The following is a 24,086-nucleotide window of genomic DNA, read 5'->3' as shown; positions in this document are numbered from 1 at the left end:
CTCTGCATTCAAATTATGTTTGAGACCAATTAAGAATCCCCAGTAGCCTACGCACAAAACCCAGAAAGATACGAGGATTATGTTGTAGGAATTTCCTCTTATGTGTGATGAATTTAATATGTGATTATGAATTCTTTTAAATTTTGTGAAGGAGGGGAGATGTTCCTTTTGTCTTGTCCTTGTGACTTTTAGTTGTATATTGGCCTCTCATGACATCCCACAGGAACTACTGTTAAAGGTCTACAGCCATCAGTTGATACATTACATAGAGTTCTTTGTTGATGTGTATGTTCATAAAGTGACATCATGTTTCTCTCTGTAACCATACTGACCTCCTAAATCTCCAGTATCACAGCCACTGCAGCCAGTATCGGTGCAGCAGGGATACCACAAGCCGGGCTGGTCACCATGGTGATAGTGCTAACATCTGTCGGGTTGCCAACAGATGACATCACTCTCATCATCGCAGTAGATTGGGCATTGTAAGTAGCATGTGTGTTCACATCAATCACTTTTGTCTAACAGATCCAAACTAATCATAGTCCAGCAAGAACAGATGAGCCACATCTTCGTCATCTCGTCTTCACTTGGCCAAAACATCCAGAAATATTTCAGATCTAATTTCAACTCATGTTCTCTCTGAAATGTCCTCCTCTTCGACAGGGACAGATTCCGCACTATGGTAAATGTAATGGGGGATGCTTTGGCCACAGGGATCATGGCACACATCTGCAGGAAAGACTTCATGAAAGAGGGAGATGGGGTGAGTTTTAATTGTGGCTTCAGTCCTGAAACAGTCCTTCTCTATTACAGTTGTAACAGAATTACACGTCTTTAAAAGGGTACTTCAAAATGTAGTAGGCTGGCGCGATCAAGCTGATCAAAAGTTGGTCTCCCAGTGTGCTGTCAATACGACTTCCTGAAACTGAAGACCACTGCGTCATGTTACTATTTGTCTTTCTTTAACTGTCAAGGCTTTTGCTAAACATGCCAAAATAGCAGACATTTAGGAAGAAACAGTCCATGACTAGTGGAGACAGAGTCAAGACCAGAGTCCAAAAAGGTTTGTGTCGTCCAAAAGAGACAGAAGAAGAGTGCGCCTTATCAATGGTTGTGTGTTTGAAGAAACTTTACTACAGAAAAAACCCATATATTGCTAGACTTGGTCCAGACCAATTAGAATATTTGGCCAGACCAATGGTCAAGTATGAGTGCAAATACCAACAACAAGTCAGAGACAACAGGAGAAAAACACTTTGAGTCTTCAAACTATAATGTAAAAATATTTAAATCTGGGTGAAAGGATATAACATTCAGCTCTTTTTCAACTGTCTATTTCCTGACAAGCTTTAATTTTTTCTTCCACTTGCTGCTTCCTTTCCTGTGACCCTGTCGGGCCCCAGGTGCCTTTGATCTGCGAGACCAAACCAGCGATAAACAACCCACCCCTGTTGAACTGTCACAACAACAATGGCAACTACCGGCTCCCTTCCTCAGGGGTCAAACAAGAGTTGATCCCTTCAGATGTGGCCCGGCTGATGCAGCTGGAGGAGGGCGTTCGGCCGCCGTCGGAGAGGAAGAAGCCTCCGATTCCCCCGAGGCACCTGAAGAAGGGCAAAGAACACTGCACTATTGACATGAATGGCCTTGAGACCAACGTATAGCCCCCTTTCTGAGTCTGTGTAGATGTGCTGATCAGAACCTTGATACCTCTACCGGTGGGAGAACAGCACGGTCAGGCTCATCTTCATCTTTCAGCTTATTCTGTAAAACTAAGAAGAAAGTCTCACAGTGGGGCAACTGTTGGTTTATGGTCATTATAACAGTGAAATGCTTCCTGTAAGACTGAATACAGTGGAATTTATGACCCCAAAAGGACAACAGTGTGATTTTATTCATATACATTCGTCCTGGGTGTGGACGTGCAGCATGAGCTCACACCTAAACTCTGAGACTCTGAATACAGGCGTGAGTACTTGCATTGATAAACTGATTTCTATTTGATATCTGCATTTTATATAATTTATAATATTTTTTTTTGTCTGTGTGCAACATATTAATAAGACAAGTGTTTATTATATTTTATACCACTGCAAGCAACCAGTTGTTTGTGTCATATAAGAGACAAGTCAGGATTGCAAGTGGTTTGAGCTAAATGATGCAGGAGGCAAAGTGAAATGCCCTAACTGTTTAATTTTGCCTTAACAAAGCTGGAGGTGCTAGGCTTATGGTGATGACAGGTAAGAGAGGACTGAAGAAGAAGATCAGAAACGTTACATTCCCTTCATGTTATAACTTTAATACATGGGCAAAATATAGATTTGTATGGTTTCAAGTAATAGCCCCAGGAGCACTTAATTTAATTAAACTTTCCTGGCACTTGAACAGCCTAAAAACAATCACTAATTCAACATTTAAAACCATGTGGTCCTTGTTTATTGGATGAGTTTCTTTTGCTACTAGTTGCAATATATCAAAGAAGATCTGAACATTATATATATCTATAACAGATGAACTAACTTTGGAGCTTTGCTACTGTATTAGTATTGTATTAGTATATTTCATCATTATGCACTGAAGCCATTTAGTTAAAGGTTTAGACTTGGATCTTTCCAAGTCTGACTTAATACTACTCTTGCTATAAATATTCCTCCTGTTCATACTGGCACATTGTAAGTAATACTGGACAAAATCTACTCCTTTGCTCATTCATTCACTCCACAGTCATATAACAGAACAGTTTGCTCTATAGTGAGCAGAAAATTAAAGATACTTATGAATCATCATCATCATCATCATGCGTCATCACTGGCAGGTGCAGTGTCACAGTAATGGATAAGAACTGGATACCGGATTCAAAGATGGCACCCACTCAATTGAATGAAAATTACTCATCAAGCTTACAGTTGCATTTTAGGTTGCATTAGTGTTTCCTGCTCGGTCCATAGACTTTATATTGGCAAATAAGAGCTAGGTTTTCTTGGCTTTGGTAAAGTTTTACACAGTTTTATAATGGAAGTCTATTTGGAAAATGCTTTTTGTACTTGGGGAAAATGATAGCAAGGCCATATTCAGCTTTATATTCATTGCAACATCATATAACATTTCCTCTCAATAAAATGCACAGCATTGCATTGTGGAATTGCTAGAGGACACATTGGCAGTACTTTTTTCATTCTAGCACTTAGATAAAATGGCCGGCAGTAAATTTAGTGCAGTAAACTTTATATCCAAAAAATCCAAATTGTTGTCAGAAACAACTTCCTACTCAAGGTGTACTCAAGACTTCAAACACATTTGCCTAACATAGTTTGCCTGAATTTGATCCCTGAACCCTTTGAATAGCCTTATTCACCTCATACAGCTAAGAACCAGCTGTACATAAGCTGTAGCAAGCTAGCAACCTATGCACTGACCACATGCATGTCAGTTTCAGGCCGGAGAAGGGGTTTTAATGCACGCATGATGGTTGCTGGAAGCAATGTGAATGCACGAACATCAGATTGTTTCACTTTGTCTCAATGAAGATGTCCAAACCTGCTGAGTGCAACAGCGGACAGGCAAAGCTTCATGCACTTCTCCACCTCAAACCTGCCAAAGTATGTGAGACTAGTCAAGTCAACATGGATATGTGGGAGAAGTGTGCTTTCTATTTTAGAGACTAATTTATGAGGTTGAGAGGATATCCACAGAAAGGTTTGGGAGGAATTTGGCGAGCTGTTGGGAGTCTGTGTGTAAACTATAACATTGCTCCTGGAAGAGCTCACTTTTACTTTAAAGTAAAAATAAAAGTAGAAGTTTATGATATAGCACTAGTACACTTTGATGGTGATGGCTGACTTCCCTGTAACTCGCACCCTGTTGAGAATTACAAGTAAATTGTTCTCCAACTATATAGATATAATCCTGAAATCCTGATGCAGCATCACTCATAGTATATCTTTTTGCAATCCTACAGTTTTAGTGTTTGAAGTGAAAAGAAAAGATTCAACACCTCCTGTCAGCTGTCACGCACTGCTCACATGTCCAAGCCATTAGGAAGCAGCGTTCACAAACACACGTTCAAAAAGCAATCTATCTCTGGCTTCAGTGAGAAATCCAATCTCTCTCCCTTTTCCTGATGCAGATTCATAATTATCTTTGCTGGAAAATGTGGTTGCAATTGCACTCACTTGCATCTTTCCATTGATTTTTCTAAGCACTGACTGCTTTTTGGCCAGTATGATGAGGAGGAATTATTATTGCATGTGAGTATTATATTAAGATACACTTTAGACGTGTGCAATTTCTTTATGATGCATCTCACTTAAAGACTTACTGGGGTCCAACAGTAGTTTTCATGTATTTTGCCACTATCAACCATTTCAGAGTGCTTCTCACTGGTTCTGCGTTCTGATGTGCAACAGGCTGCCAACATTTTTCTCATGGGAAGATAATAGATTGTAATCTGAGATGTGTTTTTTTCTTGCTACAGTACTTGTATTTGAAATATCTGCACTAGCTGCATATCAGAGACAAATGCCCTGTGTGGGAGAACCTGCTGAAATATTTATCAGATGTTGTGGTGAATGTTAGGAAACGCACAGTCTTCGTCAGCCTTTTCAAATAATTTATTGCTGTATTCAATGACTGTATATGTGACAATACTGCTGTATGTGAAAGTGACACTGTATTCATAGCAATATAGTGAGTGTAATAGGATGAGTATTTTTAATGTCATATAAAAATATTTGCTATCTTTTAAAAATGAATGGACTGAAGTAGCAGCAGCAGCATGGACTGAAGCTTCAGATATGTTGAAATTGCTTTTATGTTTGGAATATTTCATTCACAAGTGCATGGCAAAAGGATAACATAAAAATGATGATATCCACAATCACCCACACTGTAGCTGTATTACTGCTTTCCAAAATAATTGCTGTCATTCCAGTTCCTCACTGGCTGTGTATCTGTCACTTTTCAACACCTGCATGATTTGAGAGTAGCGCTGCAACAGTACTCTTAATTTAATTTAATTTGCTTTTGAAAGAAAGGTAATCTAAGATCATTTTAATTATGATTCATTATTTAAATAATTTATTACGGTAAACTACTTAGAATTTACAGGCTTAAGTTACAGTCCTTAAGATGTGTTTACTGGTGGTAATTTGGTGCAATTTAATGAAATAAGTTCAAAAACTCTGCTTCAAAATATGACGCTGTAGGTATCCCTCTAGCATCATTTCTGGATGGGCCCTCAAACAAACACAGGACTTTAACACAGGAGGCCACTGTTTCTGCCCCTGCAGGGGGGTTTCCAGACTTTTTTGATTGGGGTGGCACAAGTGGGGGACTGACTTATGCTGGGGTGGCATGAAGTATGTCTCAGCTTTCCAATTTATGCAATTCCAGTACTGTTGAGGACCGCAGTATGCAGAAATATTCAAATGCACTAGGCGTAAATTACAACTTTATATCACATGCACAGTTTTAGCATAAATTGGACATCTCTCTCTTTGCTAGCTTTACAATGGAGCCCGCTACAGCCTCTGAAATATGGTTCAGAATGTAGGAATTATGGATAATGAGGCGGCGTGCCCGGTGTGGGACTTGGCTTGGGAACCGGGTGTGGTTCGTCCCACAGACATATGGAATGTGGACTGATGCTGGTGCCGTCCCTGCTGCCGATGCCCTTGCCCCCCAGAAAGTGGGGTCCCATCACTCTACCATCTCTCTCCCTGTTGCAGTGCAGTGCAGTGCATGAAGTGTGTATTTCAGCCTGTGTGTGTATGAAAAGAACAATTTCCCCTAGGGGATTAATAAAGTATATCTTCTTCTTAATGGGGTGCCATTTGGGATGGCCAATCAGATTTCAGAAGCTCTGTAAACGGCCCTAGTCCAGGGTGAAATCAAAAGTAAACAATTTTGGACGTTTTGGTCAGGTACCTCATGTAACTACTAATGTTTTTGTGCCTAACCCTTACCAAACTGCGACTGGTTCATAACGTTAAAAGTCTAACTGGACACTACGTATTTATTGTTGCTAACTTGACTTGAATACTTACAGACCTACGTCATATTTTGAAGCAGAGGGCCACTGACCAAGTACCAGTATTTGATGACCTGGGAGTGAGAACTTGTCAAAATGATACACAACGACTACTGCAAGCAGCAAACATGTGTGTCTTTTAAAACAGGGCCAACAAAATCTTGAGCTAAAACATGATCAAATGTTTCGCAGTACAGGAAATATGTGCATCAAGTTCAGTATGTATATGTCGTTTTGTTATGACTCCCTTATGTGTTTACTGTTAATTTATTTTGTAATTAACTAAAAGCAGACTGCCAGTAACAATAATACAATGTACATAGTAACACTATTGCAGAAAGCAAACATGGTGAATGGCGTATGGTAAAAAATGCGGGCCATAACTCTATTATATATAGAATATGTTGATAACATTTTAAGGATTGTAACTTTAAAGCCTCTCAAATGTTTTTTCTATATCTTTAGGAATTGAATGCTTGAGGTTTTTGGATTGTTGATCCAGCAAAATAAGCAATTTGAAAAATCCCTTCAGGGTTCTGATGGGCATCATCAATTACTTGAAAAAGATAGATTAATTGATAATGAAACTGAATTGCTGCCCTATTCTCGATTACTTGTTGCAGTGTTTCTTTCAACAGGCGCCATTGGTTACAGTGGAAGTCAGACTGTTGTATCTTGCCATTCTTGGTGTTAAAACATGAATTTTCACAGTATTTCAAGTAAAATCACTTTTTTGAGCCAGGGAAACAATGTAACCGTTGTCAAAGTGGCAGAGAGAGACGCAACAACATCTGACCTTTTTCACTCTGCTTATATCTTTGGTACTGGTTCTCTGACATTTACATGGGAAAATTTCACATTGACCTCTTGTTCATTTTTAATAATAAAGCACAAAAACACAATTAGATGATAGATGTTGCATGTCAACAGTCAAAAACAAATATTAGCTCAGATATAAAGATATGTAACACTAACCAGCCCAAAAAATGGAAACTAAAGTAACATCCGGTATCCTGCACCAGAAATATGTAACTGAGCCCAACACAATAATGGACCTGAAAACTGACATTCACAGGTTCATTCCCGTTCGCAAAGCCTTTTCTGTCCTTGACACATTGCAGTCCAATGTCAGTTTAGTTGATCCTGTCTTATGTTTCCTGCTCCTCCTCCATCATTTTATCACCTTCCACCTCCTCTTTTTTAAATGGGAGGTCGACGTTTCCTGTGCTGATGTCCAGCACTTGCAAGTTGGACAGGTGAGCAAAGGAGCTCTCTTCCACGGAGTCCACAGACAGGCGGTTGAACCTTAAAAGGAAAAAAAAGAGGAACGTTTGTAGGGTGACAGTTGACAGTTGATCAGAATTTGATCCTTTTGATTACTCGGGTTTGAGAGGCTAAAATCAAAAATGAGATGGTTAACAGACAGCAGGTGACATTTACAAATCACATCTGTCAAGAGGATCAGGCGTCTGACAGCTTCTCTCCACTCAGGGGTCAGTGCAGTGGGACTCGTTTGTGGAGCACCTATGCCACACTGAACTACACCTACACTAACGCGTTGAGTCGATCAAACACAGTCGCAGGTGTTTTACTCAATATATACCTTGAATCTACTGCATCTCCGCTATCATTGAAAATGCTTGCAGATGTTGCCCATGAATTTTAATAACTAGCCCACATGCAATGCAAATGCAATTATTAAATCCTCGTTCTATATCCCCCACTGATGCAAGCATTCCAGCGGCTCAAAATTGGCTCAGGCCAAAGGCTCCCATCTGTAGAGGGATTTTGGTCGAGGAAAAAATAGTGGCAGCAGCTGATATGAACAACATGAAGAGCACAACAGCCTGGAAGGGGTCAACGCCTGTAAACAGGAGCAATAAAGCAGCAAGGTTGAGGTCAGACTGAAAACCAAACGGGACAAAAGCTTTGAAAATGCTTGTCCGAAACCTCTTTAGTCGGCTGGCTGACCGCTGCTTTCAGCTGCAGTGCTTGTGGGTATAAGCCTGCACTATGTGGAATAAACCAAAGTGGAAAATTTGCTGAATGCACACAAGTTAGAGGAGATGGAGAGATTAGATACCACACTGCAGTACTCTGCAAAATGAAGCTCAGTTGGACTGTCCAACACTCATTTACTTGATTAGTAACCGGACACAAAGCATATTTATATATATAATATATATATATATATATATATATATATATATATATATATAAGTTTATCACAAGGTTATCATTATGAGGTAAAACCTTATTCACATAACGCAGTGTAGACTATAATTCTTAAGATTAAAATTATGTTTTGACAGTTTAAACTATGTTGTGAAAAGTTAAAAGTAGGGTTTGAAAGTTTCAAACTAACATTTCAACATTTATAATATCAGGTTTGTACTCATTGTGTTACAAAACTGTAAATGAAGAGTTTGACATTTTGAATAAACACTTTATTGGCACAAGTTTGATAAGAAGACTGATCACACTCTCCTGTGTGTATGGTAATTATAAAGCTGCGGTCAGCAGCAGGCTAGGAAGTCGCTGCGCCTGGCCAAGAAATACTGTTGTTTGCTGCTAAGATAATTTTGTTACCTTTGGACAGAGCCATGCAAGATGTTTCCCAGTTTCCAGTTTTTTTGTTAAGCTATGCTAACCAGCTGCTGGCAGTAGGATCATATACCATACAGACAAATAAGCACATATCCCAAAATGTCAGACTATACCTTTAGAGTTTCTGAATACAATTTGCAGTCCGACACAACTTCATATATTCAACAGACATTCAACCTTCACTTTTGTCTTATGCTCTGTGAATGTGATCTTTTCTCAGATGCTTTAATAAGAGTAAAGAGTGCAGAAAATGCCTATAAATTCACTCTGGGCTGATTGGAAAAATATGTTTTAAAAAAGAGGCTCTGAGCACTGGTGGACATTTACCCGACTGGCAGCTGCTCTTGTGGAGCAGTATAAACAAAAGCAACAATTTCCTCACAGCCATTCTTCGGCCACTCTTGCATAATCATTTCCTGAGTGGAGATCAATCCAAATGGAAAAGAACCACCAGGCACCAGTCTTCTACAAAGCCCTGAGGATGGTGCTGAGTGTCATTTTAAGACATATACCCTCCTGTCTGTGTTGCGCAGCTACTTTGAAGTAAAACAGCTTGCGCAAACACTCAAGAAGGATGCATGAAGAAAATCAAGGTACTGAGATGATAACTATAATCTCCTGGTTTGTAAGAAATGGATTGTGTGTCCCTTACCGAAGAAAGATGCCTTTGATGTTTGGAGTGCCTTCGAATGCAGAGGCAGGAATGCTGGAGATGCGGTTACTTTGCAGGTAAAGGTATTCCAGCGACTCAGGCAGGTCAGAGGGGATGTGTGACAGCTGGTTGCCAGACAGGTCTAGAGTCTAAAGTAACAAGATGCATAATAATATAATACTTTCATATATATATATTTCAGTAGTAATTTCAGTATCCTGAAATAATAGCTCTTTTTTATACACGTGCTGGCTGGCTTGATGCAGGTTAACTCGCTTCAGCCAAGCGTGGCAGGGATTTACTTCTCCACTGCAACAGGGCTACCCCCTTGAAGGTGTGTTTTTAACTGAAGATGCACTTGTCTTGAGTCGATGATGTTCAGCAGCAGCACCCTCTGTAGCGCTGTGCTACGGTTATTGGTAGCCAGCTACTCATGAATTTTCAGGCTGTTGTTACAATTTTGCTTGCCATCCTCTGAAGGAAGAAACTACTATTCAGTGTTTAAAGAAACAGAAACACGAAGAAGGATCAATATTGTGCTTGTTTTCAAGTGCATGTCACTGGTGCGCTTAGTTACTAGTTACTAGTAATGGAAATCCAAATCAGCATGCCATGGTTTGATCCAGCACGGCCAAAAGTGCCAGTGGAAAAGTCCTATAAATTTGGGCACTTTGATACTTAATACACATATTATACTGAGAGTTCAGAATTTACCAGGTCTACACTGGTACGTACTATTAGCAGGAAATAGCAGATAAAACTTCTGCCCTTATGCCGAAGAATACCGAAGAAGATTGAAGCAAAACACATCTTAAGTTCCTGCAGTGGACAAGGGCTATAAAACATCTTGCACTAATATCTGATCTGTTTATTCCTCCCCCAGCCCACACTCACCGTGAGTGCACTGAGCTCCATCCAGGCTCCCTGGTACACTGAATTTAGTTTCAGTTGGTTGTTGCTCAGGATGAGCTTCCGTAGCTTCTCCATGCCCGTCAGTGCACCGTCCGGTATGGAGTTTAGCTGGTTGTTCTTGATTTCGAGCACCTGCAGACTGCGGGGAAGACCTAGGGGCATTGAGTGAAGGCTGTTCCCTGACAGATCCAGGGTCTCCAGCAGACGCAGCTTCCTGAAGGCCTCGCGGTGCAGCCTGGGGCTGGTCAGCTTGTTGTAGCTGAGGTTGAGCTCAGTCAGGGTGTACAGCAGGGCCAAGTCATTGCGACCAATTTCAGCAATTAAGTTGTGGAGTATCATCAGTGTCTTGGCCCGGCGAGGCAGCCCCCTGGGAACCCGCTCCAGCAAGTTGTTGTACATGTGGAGAGTGTGCAGCTTCTTCAAGCCCTAATAAAAATGCAAATGTAAAATGTCCATATGTCTTAATTTGTCAGATGCTCACAGCAAAACAGCTGAGCATATCATCTCTTCTGGTCTCTTCTTACAATTGAAAATACAAAATGAAAAGCTCAGTTATCCTGTAAAAAATAGAATGGCAATGAAAAAGAAATGTACCTGGAAGGCAGCCGGGTGGATGGAACGTGAGCGGAGCTTGTTATTGTGGAGTAGCAGGTACTCAAGGTTTCGGACAGAAGTGAGAGCATCTCCAGGGATGCTGCGGATGGAGTTCTTCTCAAGATGTAGCAGCACTAGATTGCGAGGCAAACCTTTGGGGACCACGCTCAGGTTGTTATTTGACAAGTCCAGAAACTCCAGGCTGCTTAGTTGGCTGCCAGGGGAGAAGGAGAGGAAGTCATCAAATCAGTTCTTAGATCCTGTACTTTATGCTTTCTCTTTGATGCTGCAACAGGATAATTCACATCGTCACTGTGGAGTATATGCTTTTGTCTGGTTCACACTTGAAAACATATAAATGCAATTACAATCTTTTTTACACAATGACATCAAAATGTCGCTAACGCCTGGGAGTTTGTGTTTGAGGATTTTTATCCACCTGAATGTCTCGTTGTCCATGCCCTCATTGCTGAGGAGGTTGTTTTGGAGATACAGTTCTCTGAGGTTGCGCAAATTGTCAAAGGCCCCTGCTGGGATTTTCTCCAGCTTGTTACTCTGTAACAACAGGAGCAGTCCTTATGTTATCATTGTCACTGTATTCATGAATGAGAAGAAACAAGATGTAGGTCATCCACGTAACATCTACGTGCAAACTTAACAGGTGCTGGACCTTAAGATGAAGACGGTAAAGGGTGGGGGGCAGATTCTTCGGGACAACCCGCAGGAAGTTGCTAGACATGGTGATGATATCCAGGTTGTCAGAACCATTGAACATGTGATCAGGAAGCCCTGCGTCAGTCAGCTTGTTGTTATGGAGATACACAGATCTGGAAACCATGATCAAGGGACATTGCCATGTGTTAATAAATGAACATAATTCCAAGAACTAGAGGTACATTTACACAAACACACACATTCTTACTTCAGTTTTGGTTTATGGCCAAACGTATATGGGTAGATCCTTGTAAGTTGATTAGCAGCAAAATCTGCACTGACCAGAGAGGGCGGTAAGACTCTTGGTGCTGAGGTGAGCTGCAAACATAAAAAAAGAAGCATGACAGGACATTGCTGTACAAATATATGATTACATTGACGTAAGGAGGAGGGGATTTTCTTGAGACTCTCTTCAATAATAGCATTAAAATGAGCTCTAATGAGCAAATAATGAATGTACATAGTTTACATCCTGCCTCCTGCCACAAGCCAGTGTTTCTCTCTTGTAATCATGACTACCATTTTCCCTATATTATTATTATTTTTTTTTTTAATCAAGTCTTTGTAGACACGCTAGCATCAGGACAGGTACTTGGACAGTTGCAGACATGCAGACAGACATTTGCAGACAGATGTTCGCACAGAGCCTACACACACACCCTCTAAAGATGACATTTACGTGACTCAGACCCTTGCAGACCCTTTGTGTACTTGCAGACACTGTAAGTATGACTAGTGATCCCCTGACTTTTCACTTAGCGCCACCAGAAGGTTGACATTATTGTTTCACAGTGAAATGTATCAAATGGAATCCCCAATAGATTTAGCAGACATTCATGTTTCCTGCAGCGTAAATTGTCATAATTTTGTTGACTTTTCATCTTGCAACATCATCATCAGGTAAAACTTCAATTTGAATAATATTTTGACCAAATTCCTCCAAAACTAACGACATTCCAATCCTCAGCTGTACTTTGTGTTTAGTGCTAAATAGTGACTAGCTAACATAGAAAACAAAGATGTTGACCATAGTAAACATTATACCATTAAACAACAACAAGTTTATATTGTCATTATGAGCATGCCAGCATACTAATGTTCTTAGCATATTATTAGCATCTAGCTCAAAGCATTGCCCTATGTATACTCTTATAGAGCTGATAGGGTGGCGGTAGACTTGTAGTGTTGTTTTTAACCATGCATGATTACTACATTTAACTAAAACCTTAAGCATTTTTTGTAATTTGGATTTTGGATTGTTTTGAAAGACAAACAATTTTACAAACTATTTTGTGGTTTTAGTATTTGCTTCGATACATACTACTCTCCAAAGAACCAGATATTTTCAGTTCGTTACAAACCAGAAATGCTGTGTGGCTAGATGTGCACAATTTCATAAAAGCAGGGTTTTCCCCCATTTTTGTTACTCCTACCAGGACCAGTGCTACATCGTACAAAATAGTAGGGAATATAGAAATCTGGGAAGCACTGGTGAGATTAGATGTTCATTTAGAGCTCTCTCCTTTATAACATGGTTTATGGATTAAAGCAGCATGGGTGTCTTTGAGGCTTAGTGAGCACTTAAAAATCCCCCATTCTTCCTGTATCCCATTTGCCTATTCATCCCTGTGAAGGCACAAACAAATCTGTCCATCCTTTCTCTCTCGTTCTGTCCAAAAGGGTCAGTAACATTTTAGCTCTGACCAGCTGGCACAGCCATACTGGAAGTGATTACAAGCATAAGCTCACACAGAGTGTATGAGAGGAGACTGCCACCCCTTTCTGCCAGCTGGCACTATCTCAGTGTATTGGGAATAGAAAAAAATTGTCTAAAATGATTGTGAGATGGACACAAGAAAGATAAACTTGCTCTTGCATTACGTGAGCAGATTTGAGGTCAACATTTAAGAACAAACATTTGAAAGTCTGGTGTATGACTCACCTTGTTATTTGCCAAGTATAAATAAGCCAGCTGTTCAAGCATCTCAAAACCTTCATCTTCAAGGCCTATAAAGAGAAAAAACATGCCATCATGAGCCAATATTTAATAACATATTAAATACTGTGTGGTTGTCATCAAGGATACATATGAAAATAATCTCAAATTACAAGAAGATATTTTAAGTAAAATTGACTGAACACATCAGAGGCTGTTTCTTCATCAGGACTGATCATCTCCTTTAGTTCTTTAAAGCTAGACTGAGCAGTGGAATGCCACATTGCTTGTTTTTACTCTGAGCTGAGAAATGGTTTCACTATCCAAATGCACACCAGAGATGTAAATTCCCTGCTTCAGAAGGTCTTCAGTTCAGTGCAAATAATGGCAATTCATGGGTTTATTTTGTTCAAAACCAGGGTTATATAAACATTGTTTATAAGGCTAATAGCTCAGCAACCACATATTTGCAAAATAAATATTGCATCATTATTGATTAACTTTCTACTCCAGTCAGTGACACTGATGATTCTTGTATACTCGGTTCAGCCTGATGACTCAGTGTTAAAGGTCCAGTGTGTTTTGGTGGCATCTAGTGGTTATGTTGCAGATTGCAACTCTCTTGTTTCACCCTGCCCTTTCAAGTGCAAAGAAAAACTACGGTAGCTGCGAAACGCACAAAAATCGTATACAGCCCTATTTAGGGCCAGTGTTTGGTTTGTCTACTGTAACAATATTGCCATGGAAGGCAACCTGCAGCATCTGTAGATAAAGTAATATTAAATCCTAGCCAAACGTGGTGCAGACCCTGACACTCTACAGTCGTATCTGTGAATGACAGGAAGCACTTTTCAAACATATCCATGGGCCTGTACTGTGCTACATTGTAGCCAGGTACACAATCTCACCATATGGAGTTCTCACACAAACTCTTTTCCAATGCAGGATTATGGCCTCATGTTGGTCTGTTAGGGGTAGCATTACAACAAAATGCTCAATTCACAATGATCTGTGAAACTGCAGTTAGAGCTTGAGAAACATCAGTCAGCGGTGAACCACAGCTGGCCGGGAAAACAATAACCCACCAAGCTATCTGTTCCTCTTGGCAGCACTGTTAGCCAGAATGATAATGGCCAACTGGCATTCAGCCACACCTCTAGAAACAACACAGTTGTTAGAAAAGGTCTGACGTCTGCTTTGTAATTTAACATTTATTTTGAATGCTTTTGTGAACACTAGATGCGCAACTGGGGCTTGACATTTTTTTTAAAGACAAACAAAGGCTTAACCAATGCCAGCAGGAACAGGAGGGCAGATTGCTTTGCTGAACTGGATCTAGAGCAACACTTTTTTAAAAGCAGAGCATGAATTGGGCAAGAGTTTACAGTAAGCAAAACAAACTGCCTTTGCTCTGCCACTATTGTTTTTATTTGAAAAGATTTTGTTTCTATAAAAATAAGTAACTAACTCAATATTGACACACACCAAACAACAACTCTTCTTTTAATAAACATCCAATAGGCATAATTACTTCACAAACTAAAATTGCTCGAAATTGACCTGATGAGGCACGTCAACACAGACAAACCACATTTTTTCCCACAAAACAACCTTATAGACATGTCTGTAATCTGCTCCCCTGCTGTACACTGGGTTCCTGCAAGGTGTTTAGATTGTTTTACAGTGTTTACCATCCGTGGTAAGCCAGTTGTTCTGCAGGTTGAGAGTCTCGAGCTGATGCAGATGGGAAATGTGCTTCACTGTTATCTCCTCGATTTTGTTGTTCTGGCATCAGGGGAGCAAACACAGACAGAAAGAACAATGTCAGATAAGGGTTTTGCACTAGTCTAAGCAGAATTACAAAATGTGGAAGTGTATTGTTAATGTACGTGTGTGTGCAGTTGTGTGAAGGACCTGTAGAGAGAGCTGGCGGGTTTTGTCAGACAGCTCAGCGGGGAACTCTGTGAGGTCAACTCCGGCGCAGTCCACTGCCCCCTCTGCCGTACAGCTGCACTCTGCCGGACATTCGATTAGCTCGGATTTCGGTCCCGCCGTTGCGATGTTTGTCTCTTCCTCCTCCTCTTCCTCTGCTTTAAGAGGGGCCTGGCAATGCACCAATACCCAGGCCAAGAGCAGCACACTCAGGCCCTGCAGGATGGAATGCTTGGGAAAGGCCATGTCCACTGCTGAGCTCTCCTGTTGCACAAGCACATGGGCGGTAAAGCAAAAAAACATCAGGTCACAGTATTTTGTTCCTGGAAAGAGGACGTCCTTAAGGCTATAATCTGCTACTTTTTGGCCAATGAAGCAGGTGTTTTTTAATGGCCTTGTTGCTGCTTGGTACAGAGCAGGTGTACAGTGACAGTTTAGAGCTTTTTCCTTGAAAACACCTGCTGTGGCCAAAAATGTCACTGACAAGAGCGGTGAGAGTGAACCAAAAAAGTCAAAACCAAATCAAACTTGTATAAGAAAGCCAGTTCTTTCTGTCAAGGCTCAAGAGATTCATCAAGGTCAAACCCAGGTCAGCAACTCAGCTATGAAGTTCTGCAACTGATGTGCTTTAAAACACACTCCCTGATTCTGTTCAGAAGGTTAAATAAACATAAAATTCCAATTGTTCCTCCCAGCTCACTTTTGACATTTTAAAACTCAGCTTAGTTCACAGCTGGGATTCAAAACACCAGCAGAAAGCTAGAGACAAAGGTCATCTTTTGAGCAGAAGAAAGGTATTTTGTCAAAAAAGCTGAACATATTGCTTCTTGTCTTGTATATTCCCTGTGTCCAAATGGTCTCAGAGCTTGTTGTGACGAGAGGTTTTGAAGTGTTTTGGCGGGAGGGTACCTCATCGTAAATGACAGCCTGGAGGGTGAGAAAACAAATCCTGTTTCAAGGCAAAAAGCTGCAAAGATTTTCAAAATCAATTTATAAGACACAGGGAGTACTACTTAGTCTGTGAAAACAGCTGAATAATGTCTTCCTTGCTCTGAGGGAGACAGGGACCACCGGGGGTGAAAAATATTGGCATGGAGATCTGTGTGCATGGATCACAGTTTAGGGAAATTCTGAATTTCTTCAAAATTCTTCAGACTCCCTTTCTGCTTTTTGTTTTATAGTTCTGACTGGCTGATTGTCACACAACAGGCCTTTTTCATGAAATACATTTTGAGGTGTGAACCGGTCATGACGTCACCCATTGGTTTGTGGAGTATCGCTTTGAAGCCTTGAGTTTGGCATAATGGCTGCCTGCTGCCATGTTGGTTTTTTGCAACCAGCAGCTCTGACGTACTTCGAGTTGAGCTGGATGGACTCACTGAGAATGACCTGTCAATCACAAGGTAGCCCTAAACGCCCTAAGCATTTTCTGCTTTATCATCTATTTTACCCTAAATGGAACCATAATTTACTAAATAAACATTATGCTGTATGGAAGAAGCATTGAAACTATAGACTGAGACCAAAGTCGTGTCATTTTCTATTACATTACATTTAATAGAATAGTGGCCATTAGAAAGAATGCCGGTTTTCGGCATTGGCCTCATTTCACAGAACCAGAAGTTCCGTCCACTATTTATTATACAGTCTATGCTTCTGACATGTCACAGTAGGGAAATGATCAAATGAATGATGGCTGGATTCCATTGATCTGCTTCAGTTTCGGGGTCCTGGTATTGTGCATGCTGGCTCACTGTCCTGGCTTGATAGGACGGACACTTAAATAGAATGGAGCCATCATTAATTGTATTAGTAACACCTGTGCTTTTCTTGCTTCTTTCTATGACTAGTCACAGGATAGAGGAGAAGACAGGTGTTACAGTATTCTATTTTTCAGACACTGAAGCCATGCTTTCATTCAGTGGGTATAAAAAACAAATGACAATACCTTTACACTGTAAGCCCCCAGCCTCTTTAGCCATGCTAGCAGCGTTCCTCAAGGGATGGTAAGGGGGGGGCCCCAACTTTAGTCCAGAATGAAATGTCTCAAGAACTATTGGATGAATTGTTATGAGAGGATAAATCTGACTGACTTTGTCGATCCCTGACTTTTCAAAAATATTAGGGGTATTGTCCAGTACTTTGTAAGCCTGTGTTACAAACAGTGTACGAGGAGTTTGTTTTTAAAACCAAGCAGAGAATATTTAATGATAAACGCCCTTGAGTGGCATTCTTTATCTCTCAAGTTCTCAACCCACCTTATGTAAGTGCAATACTAAATTCACTGGAGTACCCCTTTAAAGGACCAGTGTGAAGGATACAGCCATAGTGGTGAAATTGCAGAATGCAACCAACTGAACACTGTTGACCACCCACACGTGTAGAAGAAACTACGGTAGCCGTGAAAATAACAAAAAACCCGAAGCCGCCTAGAGCCAGTGTTTGTTTTGTCCATTTTGGGATTGACATAGTGGTTCAACGTGGCTCATTCTAAGGTAACGAAAACACAAGGAGTCTTTATTTTATATTCATTATACACTAATGAAAACCTTTAAAAAGGTCAACAGTAGATAGGGCTGTCTTTGCAGATTTTGCAGCCACCATAATTTAATCCATGTGGTTATAGGTAAAGGTAGATGCTACTAAATCCCACACACTGGTCCTTTATAGAAATACAAATACACTACTTAATGTATAGTATTATTATGTACTGCATTATTTCAATTCAAATCTTTCCACCCCACCAGCACTGCAGGGCCATTTCTGTATCTGTAACTGATGGAGGGTTTGGATTGATTACGCACCGGGCCAACAGCCGGCTCTCTGTCCCCTCTCTCTGCTGTGTCTGAAGCTTCAGTCCTCACCAACTGCAAGGGCTAATTTGAAAAGAGAACACATGCATCACCCTTGACAACAGTGTCTCTTTTTTTCCCAGTTAATTTCACACACAAGCACTCATAAAACAAATCAACCATTTTAAAGAAAGTCAAGCCTTCAGGTATTGATTCAATAAAATAATATGAATCTATAGCCTTTTGCAATAGTATGACAAGCACAAAGACAGCAGTGCTTATGTGAGGCTCGTGTTTTGGTAAAGCAAGAAAAGAAGCCCTCTCATAATCTCCATCAATGTGGAAGAAATATTACAAAATGCGGGCACTCAAGCCAAACTTCTGAAAGCCATCAGTCAGAAGAGCCTTTTCTGTTTGTCACACTACAATAACTACCAGAGAGACCAGAGGCATACACACACACACACACACACACACACACACACACACACACACACACACACACACACACACACACACACACACATACACACACACACACACTGAAAATCCTCACAGCAGCATACATGCATACACCTACAACAAATGAAAAATAAAAGCCTGTGCACTTATTGTAAGTATGTCGACCCTGACTAGAATAAAAACATCATCTAGGGGTCAGAGAGGAGTTTAAAGCTGCCACAAAGTCAACAGCACTCTCATGTTACCCTGTAATTTAAAGTGGCTTGAAGCGAGAATAGTCTTTATTAGCAGAGGTGCTGAGCACTTTTAGTCATTATCATCAGCTGTTAAGCAGTCCAGATCGTCTGAAACACACATACCAAGACTGCCATGCATGGATGAATGACGCTGACACTTAAAGCTCAGTCTAAGCTCCATATAACGTAACAGCCAGCCATAAAACATGCAGCAGTAAAGTCTGCAAAAGCAACGTTCGCGTCCACTACTTTACCTCTTCCGACCAACGTTTGCTGAAACGCACTCAAGTCTGGCGTCCAGTCCCAACACAGGCTGTCCCATAGCAGGCGAGGAGACACACAAGCCACACCAGATACCCTCCAGATGTGTGAGAGAGTGGGAGTGGGAGAGGGAAAGTTAAGAGAAAGAAAGGAAGGGGAACAGGCGAGAGTGAAAAGGAAGGGAGTGAGTAAGAGAGACAGCTCTGACTTGAATGCAAGCCAAAAACACAAATTCTTTCCTTTTTTCTCATATTTTTTCCCCAAGATTTGACTTTTCCCCCTCTATGTAGCAGGTCTTTCCAGTTTTAACGTAATAAGTTGATGTTGATGGAGTTGATGGAGTTTGGTACATTTTCCTCTGGATTCAACAAAATATTTCCAATGCCACATGATTCAAGTGAGATTACCATCATAGACTTGGGATAAAGAGGCCTGATCACTTCAGATAGATATGGTGGGTATATCTTGGATAAAACATAGTCTTATTCTCCAACATACACTCAATCTCAAACCTCACAAGTGCAGCAGATTATTGATAAACTATGTTATCAAGCTGAAAAAAACAATCTGTGCCTCTATTGGTTAATATGTTCAGAGATAGTTTTCATTTGTTGAAGAGACAGATGAGTTGTCCTAAATATCCCAGTAATAAATTAAAAAGTGGAAGACGAGCCTGCCAAAAAGGGAAGACAGGATATGATCTAATGTCCCACGTGTTTCTGGATTAGGCCTCTTTTTCAACAAGTCCACCTCCCGCTAGACAGTGTGTGAACATCTGCTGCCATTACGATGCATTAGCACAGTTCACTGAACTTCAGATTTATATGGAGTTCTGGGCTGATGCTTTAATAAGAAAAAAAGTTATTTTTTTCTGTAGTTTGTTTTACTTAGACACCTCATTTCTGACCTTCTGCCTCTGAACAATTTCAACAATGTGTTTGAGTAACCATTATGGTTTCCTCATCTCCACTAGCGCAGTTGATAATGTTTCTTGTGTGGAAGGCATTGAAATAAAATGGCCTAAAAACACTGCCTTTCAAAACCCAAATATATTAGCTATGGAGTGCTGCAGGGATGACGTATTCTAGTAGGCCAATTCGGAAGTTAGCATCTCCCTGGTTCCTTGGAGAAAAAGTCAATGGGAATTTGGGGTTATATGTAGAAAATAAGCTCTGTGGCAAAAGGTTTTGATACTTTTGTTCATCAAGATAAATGGTTATGTTAACCACAGACCTTATATTGGGCATCTAACCAAAAACAAATTCAGAGAACCCATTGACTACAAGGAAAGGGAACTGACGTAATCTGACTTTTTGATGTCTGTACCATGGCAGAAAGTTAGATAATGAGATCGATACCACTTTTATGAACATACACAAAAAATTAAGCCAGTCTGGAGACGGTTAGCTTATCTTAGCACTAAGCCTGGAAACAGGCAGGAACAGATAGTCTGGCTCTGTTGAAAGTTAACAAATTTGGCCTACTATAACCTCTAAATCTTAAGTATTAATACGCTATATGTTTTTATTTAATTCTGTACCCAGCAGATTGTGGTTTTACGGGGGGGGGGGCAACCTCACGGTGTCACCAGCATGCTGTTTTCCCCTGATTCCAGTCTTTAATTTAAGCTAAGCTAACCAGCCGCTGGCTGTAATACTTGACGTTACTGGACAGACATGAAAGCGATATCAATCTTCTCAGCTCAGTCTCTGCGAATAAACCTTTTTTGTCTAAGCCTTTAATTTACATGAAAACCGCCTGTAAGGTTCTACTCACTTACTCTCCCACAATCAACTGCACAGCTAACAATAAAGCAAGAGAACTATTTCGAGTGAAAGCTAACTAGTCACCCAGCCACTGTTAGCCTTAGCTAACTACTTACTGATTGATTCTTCCCTAGACGTTAACTGTAAATGATGAAAATGAAAAAATGAAATAAATCTAATCAAGAGAACCCCAACAAACAAACCAGTTAAAGCTGAAAGAACACACTTTTGTTGTAGATACTGCATTGTCCCCTCTTATTGTGAAGATCTTCCGAAGGCAGATAGCAGAGGGTCTAGCCTATTTTAAGGCATTTAGTATGGGTAAAATAATAAGCCTAAAAAGGCTTAAAATGAAGGTATTATAAATCTGTTACACAATTTATACAGCCAGTGTAACTAGATGTAGGTCCTAGAGTCTACATACAGACTGGCTCGAGACAGGGCCTTTCGCCTTTTATTCACAGTCACCATAGTTTCTCCTAAACGCTTGGAACCAGAGGGTGAGACGAGGGCATTTCAATCAGCTACACAGGTAGAAACCACTAAATCCCATATGCTAATCCTTTAAGTGGAAATTGGTGGTTCTCCCCTTTAAGTACTAATTTTTGAGAAAAAAAGTAACTAGATGTAGGTCCTAGAGTCTACATTCTTGTATGTTTTAATAATATATTCCTAGAAAGCAGCTGGTATTTAACTGTTTATAGTTCTCATGTTTCCAGGAATCCATTCATTTGCTACAGCTGAGATAAGTAAAAAGCAATATATTTATATAATAGAGGCCTCTGGATGCTCACTTTTAGAGACTTAATATCACACAGTGTACAAATACGAAGTAATTCACTGTGATCACTATCTACACAGTTTGTCCCTTCACTAGTTATTCCTATGGTTATCTGTCTAGTTTTTTTTTATTTGAAGGTGTTTATCAAATGTATCTGCACTCAGTACTGAACAATCTCAGTGAACCTTTTAGAAGTGGCCTCTAGTATTTTTTTGTGAACATAAACCTCCCTCTTAAAGCTATTTGTGCTGGAACTGCAACCAGTGCAGACAAGAATGATGGCAGTGATGAATGTTTGGACTGGGGAGGAAGATGCTGGGTCCCTTGATAATAACTAATCATATGGCTGCTAAGCTGCTGTTTTCAGGCTGGAAGAGAGACACACCTCGCCTGATAGCCTTGAATCATGAAATGGGGAGAAAACACACTCCATATCCATTCTCTCGTTATTACTCATCATATTTTTTGGCAGGCTGTTTTCCCCTCAGAGGAGCTACGGTCACTGCTACATGTTTTTCCACTGTTTTAGTGGAACATGTTCGGACAGCTTTCTCAAAACAATGGTCCTTCCAGCACATTCATTTTACAACAACTTTGAACAGGTTACAGGTTCTTATGTTCCATGTCATTCTCCAGGGCATTGCTCAGACCAGGACGGAATCATGTGACCTCTGATCTCTCTCGAGCACATACCTGCACTACTGCCCCTGCTGTTAAAGCATGGCCACAGACTCAAACAGCCCCAGCATGGAAATGTATTGTTTACAGTTTCTATCAGTTACAGCTGGGATATTGGCTGCCTTCTTTCCACACAGCTGTCTGCATTTTTATAAACTAATACTTTTCATCTTTTACTTGAACAAACTATTTTCCATTGAGCGCTGCTCTTTAAAGGGCAGCTCCCTTGTCTTAAGTGAACCACGAAACAAGACTTCATGTTCCACCCAGAGTGTGCTTGTAATGTAAAAAGTGTCCAATAAAGTGTGACTTTTATTACATGCACGCACTCTGTAGGTCTGTCTCATATATCATAAGCTGGGAGAGCCTGTTTTTCCCTGCTGTGTTGCATTTATGGAGAGATGTTTATTTGGTGGTGATCGCTGCTCCAAACTACCCAGCTCATCTTCTGCTCGTTCCAAACAAACCTCTTCTTCGAGTTTTTGGGAGTATACAACACGTCAGATCATCATTTCCCAGCACAGTAATGAGCTGTACACAGGCTGAATCACTTCATAACTAGTGGAAAGTAGCAAACATTTTATGCGGGTCGAGGTCATGCTGACAACTGAGCAAGTAAAGACATCATGGAAGATAATTTAAGGCCTTTATGCATGAGTACTACAGCACATTAAATGCTACTTTCCATCTTAAAGGGGCACTCCGCAGATTCCTTATTGCAAGACTTACAAATAAAACATTTGAAAAGGGATGGTCAAAGGTGACCAAGAAATCCTGACTTTTAGTCCTGTTTAGGCATCAAGCTCCAAAAAACACTAGATCCTACATTTCCCATAATGCAACTGATTGTAACAGCATCTTTTGCCATACCCTCCCTTTCTGGTTAACACCCACACCTGTGTTATAATATGAAAGACAATATAACCCTGATGACACAAACCAAACACTGGCTCTAGATAGGGCCATCTGTGTTTTTTGCAGCCACTGTAGTTTGTCCTTTGTGCTTGTAATGATGCGAGGGGGTTGCTATCAGCAATAACTGCTTACAAATGCCACTAAATACCACACAGTGAACATTTAAATGTCTAGTGTGTAACATTAAGGAGGATCTATTGGCAGAAATATAATTAGAATATTCATAGCTATGTTTTCATTAGTGTATAATCACCTGAATATAAGAATCATTATGCATTTGTTACCTCAGAATGAGCTCTTTTTATCTACAGACGTCACTGGTCAACTTCCATAAAGCCCACCATGTGGAAATGGCATTTTTTTTACAGTAGCCCAGAAGGGACAAACCAAACACTGGCTCTAGACAGGGCCTTTCGCCTTTTTTTCACAGTCACCATAGTTTCTCCTAAACGCTTGGAACCAGAGGGTGAGATGAGGGCATTTCAATCAGCTACACAGGTAGATGCCACTAAATCCCATATGCTAATCCTTTAAGTGGAAATTGTTGGCTCTCCCCTTTAAGTACTAATTTTTGAGAAAAAAAGTAATAATTAAGAAAAAAATATATTCCTTTCAGCCGTTTTTAAATTCACTATATATGAATTTCACAGTAAGCATGTTTTGAATAACATCTGATGCTAAGCATAATGCATAAGATGTTAAACCTATGAAATCTCTTACATACATAATACCAGTCATTGGTGACCAATGAAATAACCCCACTGCGACAACATAGTAAGACCCAGAGAACTACAAGAGCAGAGCCAAAGCTGCAGTGGAA

At 40.4% G+C, this 24,086-nt stretch overlaps 2 protein-coding genes across 4 annotated transcripts in view; one reads left to right on the top strand and one right to left on the bottom strand.

Annotated features, from left to right (window-relative positions):
• slc1a7b (solute carrier family 1 member 7b) overlaps positions 1 to 2,476 on the top strand; it is a 31,489-nt gene extending 29,013 nt beyond the window's left edge. For both annotated transcript variants that reach the window (XM_051377497.1, XM_051377496.1), the window contains 3 exons: positions 348 to 482; positions 664 to 763; positions 1,404 to 2,476. In XM_051377497.1, the coding sequence (XP_051233457.1) occupies positions 348 to 482; positions 664 to 763; positions 1,404 to 1,664 (496 nt within the window). In that variant the 3' untranslated portion in view covers positions 1,665 to 2,476. The remainder of the gene's footprint in view (positions 1 to 347; positions 483 to 663; positions 764 to 1,403) is intronic.
• A 4,344-nt stretch (positions 2,477 to 6,820) lies between these two features.
• podn (podocan) lies at positions 6,821 to 19,286 on the bottom strand. Of its 2 annotated transcripts, XM_051376812.1 has the most exons (12): positions 19,120 to 19,285; positions 18,180 to 18,251; positions 15,358 to 15,639; positions 15,135 to 15,228; positions 13,450 to 13,514; positions 11,716 to 11,825; positions 11,464 to 11,620; positions 11,233 to 11,348; positions 10,794 to 11,007; positions 10,182 to 10,625; positions 9,288 to 9,436; positions 6,821 to 7,333 (listed from the first exon to the last, which is right to left on the bottom strand). In XM_051376812.1, exons 3-12 carry the CDS (start codon positions 15,619 to 15,621, stop codon positions 7,177 to 7,179), a joined length of 1,770 nt encoding a protein of 589 aa, XP_051232772.1. In that variant the 5' UTR covers positions 15,622 to 15,639; positions 18,180 to 18,251; positions 19,120 to 19,285; the 3' UTR covers positions 6,821 to 7,176. The 2 variants fall into 2 exon arrangements, with proteins under 2 accessions (XP_051232772.1, XP_051232773.1); XM_051376813.1 differs by lacking the exon at positions 18,180 to 18,251 and having other exon boundaries at positions 19,120 to 19,286.
• Between the last annotated feature and the right edge of the window lie 4,800 nt (positions 19,287 to 24,086).

This window comes from Dicentrarchus labrax, unplaced genomic scaffold (assembly GCF_905237075.1).
Source record: "Dicentrarchus labrax unplaced genomic scaffold, dlabrax2021, whole genome shotgun sequence".
NCBI classification, from domain to species: Eukaryota; Metazoa; Chordata; class Actinopteri; family Moronidae; genus Dicentrarchus; species Dicentrarchus labrax.
This window is presented reverse-complemented; position numbering and strand designations above follow the sequence as displayed.

What these genes read in the sequence shown, in the direction of transcription:
- podn (XM_051376813.1), bottom strand. Translation starts at nt 15,621, where the DNA reads ATGGCCTTTCCCAAGCATTCCATCCTGCAGGGCCTGAGTGTGCTGCTC. An exon ending in TCCACCCGGCTGCCTTCCAG is followed by an intron (nt 10,626 to 10,793) that starts GTACATTTCTTT and finishes CATTTTTATTAG; the next exon opens with GGCTTGAAGAAGCTGCACAC. An exon ending in ATCAAAGGCATCTTTCTTCG is followed by an intron (nt 7,334 to 9,287) that starts GTAAGGGACACA and finishes TTTCCTTTTAAG; the next exon opens with GTTCAACCGCCTGTCTGTGG.